Source organism: Strix aluco, chromosome 10, assembly GCF_031877795.1.
Source record: "Strix aluco isolate bStrAlu1 chromosome 10, bStrAlu1.hap1, whole genome shotgun sequence".
Classification (NCBI taxonomy): domain Eukaryota; kingdom Metazoa; phylum Chordata; class Aves; order Strigiformes; family Strigidae; genus Strix; species Strix aluco.
In genome coordinates, this window is record NC_133940.1 from 26,550,982 (window position 1) to 26,562,544 (window position 11,563).

Below are 11,563 nucleotides of genomic sequence, written 5' to 3' on the forward strand. Positions count from 1 at the left end.
GCTTCTTCAGTTTCACTGCACTGCGTTTAATACCTAGCACTTCTTTTAATGCTTGGTTGGATCATGTCTTGTATGAGGTACCATTTTGTGCTTTATTTAGGAAGAGATTTTGTTGCTTTTATTTTTTTCCTTTTGTCTTTAAGATACGTCATCTTGGACAATGTTTTTCCTTTCGATATCAACACTGACCTCTTTTTTTTTTAGCCATCCAGTACCAACACTGACTGAAAAGCTCAACAGAGTTTTTTTCACTTTTTTGCTGACATAAAACATATACCTAATACTGTATTGTAATTTTTTTTTACTTATAGGCACTGCTCTCAGACTTACCTCCTGAATTAGAAGAAATGGATTTCAATCATGCATCCCCAGAGCCTGATGATACCTCATTCAGCTTGTCGTCTTTATCGGAGAAAAATGCCTCAGACAGTTTGTGATTTATTTTTTTTAATTGACAAAAAAGAAACCCCACATAATGTGTAGGTTTCAAGAGAACGGCATTTTGCTATCCAGTGTTCTTCAGTCCAAAAAAAGAAAGCCCAAGGTGAAGTAGACTTTCCTGAAGGATGACTGTAGTATGTCACGGCTACAGTTTGCACTGTCAAGAAATTTCGAATGTTGTTTTTGGTAAATGAAAGAACTGTGTAAGGAAAGGTTTCACTTTTAGCAGTTTGGCCTTGATTAGGATAACTTCTGACTTTCCAGAATAACTCTTGCTCTGTAGCAAAGTCTTTTTGAGCAGGGATCCAAGAATGGAAAACAAATGTCCTGTTATACAGACAGCTAATTCTTCAGAGTTGCTTGCTCACCAGTCCTGTTTATTATTTTTTTCCCCATTTTTACTCAGGTAGGTGGACTAAAAATTGGGGATCCAAATAGAATAATGGGCTTTTTATGAGTTGTGTTTGAAACCTTTTGAAAATCTGAAATTAAACTAAAGTGTTTTTCATTATGTGACTTCAGATTGTTGAATCTTCCATTTTCTGACCAAAACAGCTGAAAAAACTTTGAAAGGCTAACTGAAAAATTTGAATTATTGCCAATAAATTATTAATGTAAAGAAGCAGTCATTAGTGTTGTAACAAATTAGATGGATATGGGAAAACTGATAGCTGCAGAACGCAACTTTCTGATACTCTCACAGTAGCAATGGGATTAGATGTTTACACTATTCTTTAGGGTTTTATGAATGTAGTTACGGTTTTTATTTGTCAAAGTCTGAATGCTAAAGTTCTGTTCATTGTTTTCGGTATTGATGATATATTTTTCCACAAACTTTGCTCCATTTTATCAAGACACTGTCATAAATCCACAGCTGTCATTGTGTCCTGAAAGGTATTCAAGTGTTTGCAGTTGAGTTTTGCAGATCTTCTAAATGTGACCTGGTTTTGAAGTAGCTCTGTCTGACGAATTTTTTGGCAACTGCCAGGTGCCATTTCTAAACTGTGAGCTTGTTTGCAGGCAGTGGCTGAAATGAACTTCTTCTTTCCCACTGCTGTTGACATTGAATCCCTTTACTCATCTGACTAAATGGATGTGCAGACACATCCAGATAAATATAGTAGGGCATGTAGGTGCATGCCCATATTATTGATGCTTCATAACTTCTAATCTGAATATTCCCCAGCAAGCATTTTTGAAACAGATACCTTCACAGTCTGGTTAAAAGCCTGATCTTTCAATTTTATGCCAAATAAGAATTTACTCTGGTGAATCCTTTATTCATGCAGTACAGTACGTAATCCCCTTAATTTCAGTGGGAGGTCCAAGGTGTAGCTCAGAAAATACAGTGTTGGGGAAATAACACCTTTTTTTTTTTTTCTTCTTTAATATAGGGATTAACTCACAATTTTAGTTTTTTTCCATCTGGTCTCTTCCTCCTTAATCACTTCTACAGCTTTTTTTTTAGTATCTGTAGTGAGTTTTCAGGGGTTTTTTTGTCTCTGTCCTTGGGCATGGGGAGCGTTTAGCGATATTGTTAAATGCCAGCTGCAGAAAGGACAGTAGCAGTTTTACAAGCGGTTTTAAAAAACAAAACAGTTTCACAGTTCTGACTATATACAATTCAGTTAGTTCCCAAAAGACCTCTTACCATCTATTCTACAGAGTAACCCCGCAAAAGCAAGCTGTTGGGCAACTGTATTTGAGTTTAGGCATTAAAACTGAGAGTGGAATCCCAGGAGAGAGGGAAGGCACTCTGTGTAACCAGGAGGTAAGTGGAGGCTACTCATCCTTTCACTGCCTGAGCTGAAATGTCGCATCCTGGCTGGCAGACATGTCCTTACAGCCTTACTCAAAGGAGGAGCAGTAGTTTACACGCCTGTTGAAATGACCACCTATCTAAAATTGAGCTTTGTGAGCAAATGTCACAGTACTATGCTTCAAATGTAAGATTGAGCTCAACTGTTATTCTGCTCACTCTGAAAAAATATAAAGGGTTTTCTATACTGGGTTAACAATGCTTTCTATTTCTGTTCTCTCTAGATAGGAAGTTTGTGCCAGTGACAATGAAACTTCTTGTTTTCTGTGAGCTTTGCTGAAATAAAAAAAAACATAGTACTGTGATTTGCCACTATTTGGACCCTATTTTCCTGCTTCTTCCACTTTAAATTCCCATGACAGAAGGCAGGATACTCTTAATGAGAGTTCTTGATTTTTATGATCAATTAAGTCATCCACCTTTATACAAGAAAAACTTTAATTGATGATTCATATTTTGCTACATCTTGCTTCTATTTCATATGCCAAACAAATGGAAGGAGTTAATTTTGAATGAACTACTACCAGATTCACACAATTCTGTAAGTCCCATTTCTCAAGGAAGCTGGAATCCTCTAGGATGTGCAGCTGGAACTTCAGCTGCAGTCAACGCCCCCGTCATCCCTATGGGCATGTTGTTCTTTGGTCCTTTTCTCTTGTAGGGTGACAAGACAAAACACAGCCAAGTAGTCATGTTGTCATACCCTGAGACACTTGACAGTATTACAGGATTCTCAGGAAGAGTATAAATCATATTCCTGTATAACAAAATGCTGTATAGGATAATACTGTTCAGCTGTTCTGCATTTTTTTTTCAGTATCGGTGTATATTTCCTGCCATACATAAAACAAAAATTTTAAGGATATATTACCATTACTGGTATTGTAAATCATTGCAGCAACAATAGTTTTGCAGTATGGTGGCTGAAGAGCAGCTTGTGAGGGCCTTTAACATAACACTTAACCATCCTTGAGAGTTCTGAAAATACATATCAAGTATCGCTCTTCAGACTAGCACCGCACACGTGCTCTGTAATTTAGAGGGTGGTTTTGGTTTGCTTGTGTCCCTAACAGGCAACATAATGTGCTAATTGGGTTTGCAGATTGCATCCCGGTCCGTGTGACTTGTTCAGCTAGGACCTTAGAACAGCACGAGAGAACTGGGGGCGTTCCTTTCCAGCCTGGTCTCAGTAGCTGCACTGGCAGGGTCACATGCTGGTACACAGGCATCGGGACACTCGTTTCCAGATGAAGCTCTGAAAGTTCTTCAGATGATGGAAAACGATGGGGATGGCTCTGTAGGCCCACGGCACGTTAGGATTCGGTTTGTTATTTCCTCTGTTCATAGGATGATAGCAAAAGCCCGCGTTAAGTGCTAGTTCATCATCTGCATAGACTTTCCATGACCGGTAAAGCTAATACTGTGTTGCGTTATGATGACAGAAATAAGCCCCCCTTGCTGTTTCAGTGGTTTGGCTCTGTAATCGGAGTAACAGCTACAGAAGTGCCATGTATTGATGTTTTTATCATCTCTGCTTTGTCCATGAAAGACGACTTCCCCCAGCATTGTTTATTCCTAATGTATCTGTTGGAACATGAATGATGAAGTACGTCTTTCTGAAGCAACCAAAGTGGAAAAAGGTAGTTCAGAACAGACACTTTAAACCAGAGACAGGACTCTCGCTCTCCTTAGGGAGCAATGAAAGTCTTTGATGCTAGCAAGCTTGCTTATAGTTAAGAAAGCTGTTTCCTGAAGCTATGCCTCCTTTCATTTCCCTGCAGATGATGCTTCTGTCAAGCCTACAGGTCTAACAAGGAGTGAGTAATAGTAAATACTCTAATAGGTGAATTTTTGGCAGATTTAAAAGTACACGAACAGATGTACCATGCAAGTGTCAATTTTCTTGAGTGCTTGGTTCTTGAAGCAGCACTGCACTTTAATCTTTCCGAGTATTTCTTTTTCGCTAAGGCAATAAGAAGTCTGAAAATGACAAGCAGATCGTGGGCTTTGCAGTCCTCTGAGTGAAAAAAGGAATGTACTGGTTATATCTTCATCTTCTTAAATTGGGAAGCAGCTTATCAAGTCCGGTCACCAAATGGAGACAGCTTATATCTACTGTTGTGGTTATACAGTTGAAAGGATAGGACAAATCAACAGTATCGTGAACATCCTTATTGTGGAAATGGAAATTACTGCTTAAAATCGATCAGCTATCCGATTTGGGATCCCTCTTGCACTACCGTATTAGTAACATTGAAAAGAAACTAATGCACAGCACTAACTTTTCCCTAGGTACTCTAGTCGTAGCTGACTGTTGGTCTCAGGATACTGGTAGCATAAGGAAAGACAATAATATGCATAAACGGAATAGCACAGAATATCTGAAACATGAAGAATTCGTAACTTGTAATGTTACAACCAAAAGCTTGATTTACTACCTCCAGTCCCGCTGCCCAGATCCTTCAGGTCAGCCAGTGAACTATGAGGCTGCTTTACGTGTCAGAAGGACTGGCAGCGTCTAACCTTCAACTTGCATTTCAAGATTCTGCCTTTTCTGCCCCAAATTGTCATAAGGTTGAGTAAGTTGCTCAGTTGTGAGATGTCTGATCAAAGTTAGAGGGTGGTTAGTGAGAAAACTCCAGCTAGTTATTAGAAAAAACAGAAGCTGGTTTATGGAGTTTGATTTCTCTACAATTATATTGTAGCACATTGGCCAAATGTGGAATCGTAAAAGTTGCGAGCGAAAAAAAGAATAAGCGGAACGACAAAATTGGGTTTTTCCATGGCAGAATAGGGTTTTATTCTGATTAAAGAGTATTTATTTATCTCTGAGAGGCAGCAGCTGACACTTTGGTCAGAAGACGACAGACATGAATGGGGCAGAAACTTGGGCTTGTGGTTGTTGTTCTTGTTTTTAAACAAATGAGCAATCCTCTTCGATAAAAGAGACGCTTAAGAATGTTCCTGTAAGGAAAATGGTTTCAGGTCAGTGCTTTGGTTCTGGTGAACATTTTACTGTGTTACTGAATTAAGTCAATAATTCTTTACAAATTCTGTATTACATTTTACACACACTACCTCTGAAACATGACACCACCTTTAAAACCACACAGAAAATGTGAAGTTAAGCATTTTTTTAACGTTTTATAGGCAATAAATTATTTGCAACATGCATCCTTCAATTTTGTGCTTGTTTTTTAGTTGAGTGTGAGACATTCACTTTGTTCTTTATTTTAGTACTATTTTTATGTATTTGTCGTAAACACAATCTATGGACAAGGAAATAATAAATATGTGACATTAAGGAGAAAAGATTAGCATATGTTAATGGTAGTATTTCTATGAAAGCTGAAGGATGATGCAGTAAATGGGCTAGCTGTGCTATTTTTGGTACAGTTACTGTAAGAAATGGATATTATCCTTTATTCTGGTACTAAATGTTGTAACATTTCTCAATGCATCATAGATTAATTTATCAGAGAGAACAGTCAGTAAGTCTCAGCAATGTAATGAAAAGGAATAGGATTTTACATTTTCTGAGACGTAGCGGTTCATAAATATGTCCTCACAGTTTTGTTTCAGCTATTGTTTCTTTTTTTTGCATAACTATATATAAAGTCCTTGTAGCAACAATTTTGATTTGCTTGTAAGCAAATGTTAAATGAAAATGAATCAGTAGCAAGCTACAGTTTGAGTGTAAATGTAGACCATGTTTTGTAGTCAAGTTTCATCTTAAAAGAGTCCCTATAGTTTCCCCCATCACATCTGTCTCTCTGAAATACGTGGTGGGGGGTTGGCAGAATGTACAAGCCCCTTCAGCCTGGGGATGGGCGGGGAATGAGACACGAGGAGGCATTTCAGTTGAGTAGCAGAAATTAAGATCCTGGGGTTTTATTCAAGAAAATGACAATAAACTAAAAAAATTTCTACACCGTGGGAGACAAGAGCTTCTACTTTATCTCCAGATTTTGTGAAATACAGTTCAAAAAGGCGCTGGCAAATCCACTGAATTGTGTTGGGGAAAAATTGTATTCTCCAATGGAAATTATTTCTAGACTTACTGAGTGTATACAAAAATATGCATATTTATAATGTGCATAGACACACTGAACTTGATTATCATATTAGCATCTGCAAAGGTATTTTCACTTAAAATATTACTGTAATTCTTCTAAAATATATTTTATTTGCTCTCATTTTTATGTGTTACTATATATTGATTACATAGTTTTGAAATTTAGTCAAATACATCCATACAGATACTCTTTATAGTTTAACTCCTTGCAAAACTGGTAACTTTCAGGCTTGGAAATTTATTAAAATTCCCATAATAATGGTATTTCTAAGTGATCTTGAGAAATAAACTGCTGTATTTATGAAAAGGTAATGATAATCTGCCATGATAATTTCTGCTTTAGTTTCACCAAAGTTATCAGTTCGATTTTAAAAAAATATTCCAAAAGTTTAAATACTGTTGTATAACTTGGATGTTTTCCTTAGCCTACAAAACATAAGATAATTGACGATCTTAAAACTTGTATCATTTCTTTCTGGGCCAGTTTGTTAAGCTTTGTAACCTGAGTGGATTACTGAGTTTCTCTGTGAAAATCAATATTTATATTGCATTTTTATTATTTGTATCAGTGTGTGTAGCAAAGAAACTACTACAAATCTTAAACTGAAGTACCTCCACTATGGTCCAGGACATATGATCTTGGCTTATTTGAAAGATGGATGCCTAGTGAAATATTCCATACATTTGTATTGATTTTTTTTCTGTATATATAAGGGTATTTATAATCTTGTATTAACAGAGTCATCATGAGAAATGCTTATTTCCTCCTTTAGAAGCCTGCTCAGCTATTTTTATATAAAATGTTGGTCTTCGCCTTAATTTTTTTTTGTGAAAAGTTGTGCCATAGATATTTTAACTTATCTACAGATAGTTTACAGAATTTGCTTTGACTTGTCTTTAGTTAATTTTTTTTTCCCTCAAATTGTTCTAAATTGTTTTCTCCTCCAAATGCGTCTCAAGGTTGGTTTGCTTTCTTAATTATTTTTTTTAAGTTTTGGAAGATACCTTCATATGCATGCTTTGGTAGGTCAAGTTTTTCCGCTGTAGTTTATTGTTTATAGTTTAGCAAAACCTTTCATTGAAAAAAAAAAAATAAAAATGGAAGTAATGCTTGTACAAATGTATCTAGAATGGCCCAAACGGTCAGAGTAAAGGGCTATTTAGCATTGGTAAATTTGTCTACTAGACTCAAGGATATTTTTCTACGTCTGTCAAGTTTGGGACTATGGAGAAATTAAATAAAGGTTAACTAACTCCTTTTCCTATACGAAGTTCTCAGTTTCTGTATTTATTATTGCCTGGTAAAAATTCAGCCCTGTTCAAAGTATCAAGAACTAAGTTAAGGCCAGGGCTCAGCGCAGGCGCGTTCACGTTCTGCTCCCTGATTCTTCAGTTTTCACTATATCACTGGGCAATAGGAATTTCTGAAATAAAACCATTTTCCAGTTCTCTAGCTAGAATTTAAGATGAGGCAGTTAATATTTCTGGCAGCAGTGTGCGAGGTGAACAGCGGTCAGGGACTGTCAGCAATTGGTCCCTCCCTTATGCTGGACTGCAGAGTCCTTTGCCATCCAGCTCCTGCGCTTAACAAAAACAAAATCATTTTTACCAAGGTACAGTTCTCAGCAGTTTACACAGGTTTCTGTGTTTATAAAAACAGACTTGGGAAAACAACATAACCTCTACTGGAGTTTTGTAGCAACTAAGACCCTGTGTTTACTTCAGATCATTCCTTGCAGAGTTTCTGTTTGTTTGGAATAGAGCCGGGCTGTGCTGGGCAGGGACACGGCGCTGCGATGCCCATCTGTGGGGGTCGGGGAGGGGAAAGATGCTGTAAGAGAGAGACTGTTTATTGGGAGGAGTTAAGACTATTTTAAATTAATTATTTATTACTCTATGGAGAGGCTTTTCAGAATTATATGCAGAACTTGCAACCCTCTGTCCCAGGAACACTTCTGAAATGTTCTCCCTTTCCAGAACATGAATTTCTGTCTAACAAAAACAATTCACCTACAACACTAACAGCAGCTCAGGGTAATTCAGGTGAACTGTTAGTGCTTAAGTGTTTTGTGTTGTGGGGGTGTTCTAAGTTATTTTAAAGATAAATGTGAGCTCTCTGCTGTTAATCATGATACCGTTTCCTAGCACTTACTCCAGAGCTTAAATACTGTGGCCTCTGACTCCAGTGATCCAAGCGATTGGTTTGACACGCTGATGGAAATCTGGCGAAAAATTATTAGTGCTGATTACTGTTTGCTTTTTGAGCAAATGTAGGTGATGAAAATAATACCACAGCTGTCCTGAAGAGCTTACAGCGTGCTACCACGACTGAGGGAAAGAATTTGAAGTTATTTCAAGACCAGGAGTAGAGAGAGAAAAATAGCTGCAAGAAATCCCACGTACAACAGCTTTGGCTCCTGGCTGCTGCCCTCCCAGGCTTGGCACCAGCCCACGGGCATGTCTAGGACTGAAAAACTTCTGTAACTGCCCCGCTCCAGACACAGGTGCACAACCGAGGTCTCGCCCTGTCGCGGGTTTATTCCAGACTGCTTTTGTTCCTGCAGGCTGCCAGATGGCAGTGTAGCCACGTCCAGACCTACAGACACACGCGTGCTCACCTGACGCTTTGCTTTTAAGCTGCAGATCTGTATAAATCGGATTACGAAACAAATCCTATATGCTCTGAAGTCCACCGAATTAATCCAAAACTTGGAGCTAAGGCCACATCCAGCTTCTGAAATGATGGCTGCAGAGGAGGAGGTTAAAATAACAGAGAGAAGCAGACGAATGCAGGGGAAGTAAATCTGACACTAGCGATTTAGTAGCAAATTTATAGGTGATGCTGAACTTGGATGTTTTGGGGAAAAGACCCCCAGTGGGGATGGCGCCTGTAGCTGTATTGCCACCTGGTGGCGAAAAACCCCAGTAATTGGGGAAAAAAATGCCTTTTTTGTCCCCACACCTCATATTTCAGAATAAACAACTATTTTTATCTAAATGAAAAAAAAATCTAATATTAAAATAAGGAATGTGGCATTTAGTAACGAGGAGATTGAGACCAGGCTGAATGTGCAGCTTTAACTCGACCCTTTAGTTATGAAAATTACACTAACGCGTGTGTGTGTAAAGGAATAAAGTCAGACAGGTTTGATAGGGAGTTTTGTACCCTTAATGATACTTTCAGATTTGACTTCAGTTTTAATTTTTGATAAGATGATCTGCAGAAGTTGAACCAGTGCACTAAACTAACCAGATAGTCATAAACTTGTTTGATTTTCTGTGAATTCAGTGCTGTGCAGAAATAATAATGAACTAAGATTTTGGCACAGTATCTAAAGAGACTCGTCATGAGTATTTTTGCTAAGCCAGGGAAGAACAACCAAGTGTGTATCAGGTACACAAAATTTCCTGGATCTGTTCAAACCTGAAGGAAACTGTTCCCAGAAATTCAAGTGAAGCATCCAGGGACTTGCAGCCCGGCACGGAGCCTTCCAGCCGTTTTGTATTCCCTCCTGTCTGAACACTCTTTCTACAAGAAATGCCTGTAAGAGAACTGCTGTCAAAGAGAAGGTACAATATTGTCTGCAGTCATCTGAGGAGTCCTGCTGGGGTGTATAAAGAGCTGAAAAACTTCCATAACTGTTGGGTTCAGCCAGAGAGAGTTTTTTTTGCCAGGAAAGAGGCTGGTGCAGGGGGACCGGGGAGTTGCTCTGAAGAAGGTGATAGTCTGAACCTCTGGCCATGAAATGCTGCTCAGGAGTGGTAAAAATCCTCCCCAGACCCTCTTTTCTTGTGCCTGGTGTGAAGGCAGGAGGGCTGGGTCGGGCCCTACCGCTGTGGCTGCTGCTGTGGCTGCCCCTGCCCCAGGTGAGATCCCTTCACATCCGTCCGGGGGGGTTGTGGGGCTTTACTCTGCACCCCCTCCGCTCTGACCCTGCAGACTGAACACGTGTCGCTGGTGGAAAATCATCAGCTGGCTTCATGTTCCGGTTTAGTTTCCTCCACAAGGAATTAGGTTTGGGGGTCCCAAAGCTGCCCTGGGAGACGAGGTGAGGTGCAGCAAGCAGGGGCAGCTGGGGCGGCCGCTCTGTCCTCCTGCTGTGAATGAAAACGCTCGTCTGGCTACAGGTAATGTGGGATTTATTATTTTTAACGTGGCTGAACAGAGTGTACACGGCTCCGCTGGATGTTAGGATGTCTGAGCTATAAGAGAGACAGGTTGGGGCAGAGATGACTTTATATATAATTGTTTGTTTGTCTCATACAGCAACTTCATCCACCGGACCTTCCCCAGCCTCGGCTCCACGTCTCGGCACATCTGTCTGTAGGAGCCAGCGTCCCCCACGCCGACACGAGTGTGTTACGCAGCGCACGCAAGCTGGGGACATGGAAAGATAAATAAATCTTTCATAGGGAATGATTTGAGCAGCTAAACATGAGCTATCCTGGAGCTGTTCTCCATGGGGAGCAAGAGTGAGGGGGAATAGTAATGGAAGAAAAAAAAAACACAGGAAAAGTTTTTTCTATTTACTTGTTGTTTGTTTTATTTTAGTGAGGAAGAAAGGAGGAGGAAAGGAGAGGTTCTTTTATTCCTGCCGAGGAGATTAGAAAAATTTCAGACTTCATCTAATCTTTTATCTGATTTTTTGGTTATTAATTTCTTTTGCTGGAAATCTGGAACAATCATAGACTGCATCAAATTTTTCACTAAATAAACAGCTGAAGTTTTTTTTGAAAGAAAAATTTTCACTAGCCCCAATCTTCCCACAAGAGTCTCCTCTTCTGTTTAATGTGAAATTTTCAACTAACGATCTGTTACCTCTTCCTTCAGAAGGGTTTTGGGTACAGCTGACCTCACGCTGCAGTGATGGGGAGAGGAAAGGATCTCACCTACTGACACTTGCTTGAACCTGCGTTTTGGTCTGGAAGGCCTTAAAAACAAGACTGCAGTGTTGCTGTTTGGGCCCGAGGCCAGCGGTATCATCTGCCCGCTCCCGCGGGGAACCGGCCATGCAGGGCGAGCGGAGGAGCTGCGGGTAAAGCCCCGTCTCAGGCACCAAACAGAAGTGAATCAAACATAAGGTGATTGTTCTCCCCACTCTGCTGGTTCCTTGTTTCTCCCATATCACTTAATTAAATAATTACCCAGCAAACCCCTCCGTCGTGCAGAGAGTGTGCATGTGCTGTTTACTTGGTGTCTCTGTGTTTCCACGCCTCTGTCCCTGCAG

The 11,563-nt window shown here is 39.6% G+C and overlaps 1 protein-coding gene across 3 annotated transcripts in view; it reads left to right on the plus strand.

The window, feature by feature from the left end:
• Positions 1-7,605, plus strand: part of HDX (highly divergent homeobox) — a 54,251-nt gene extending 46,646 nt beyond the window's left edge. For all 3 annotated transcript variants that reach the window (XM_074834807.1, XM_074834809.1, XM_074834810.1), the window contains one exon: positions 312-7,605. In XM_074834807.1, coding sequence (XP_074690908.1) covers positions 312-437 — 126 coding nt within the window. In that variant the 3' untranslated portion in view covers positions 438-7,605. The remainder of the gene's footprint in view (positions 1-311) is intronic.
• Positions 7,606-11,563: the final 3,958 nt, after the last annotated feature.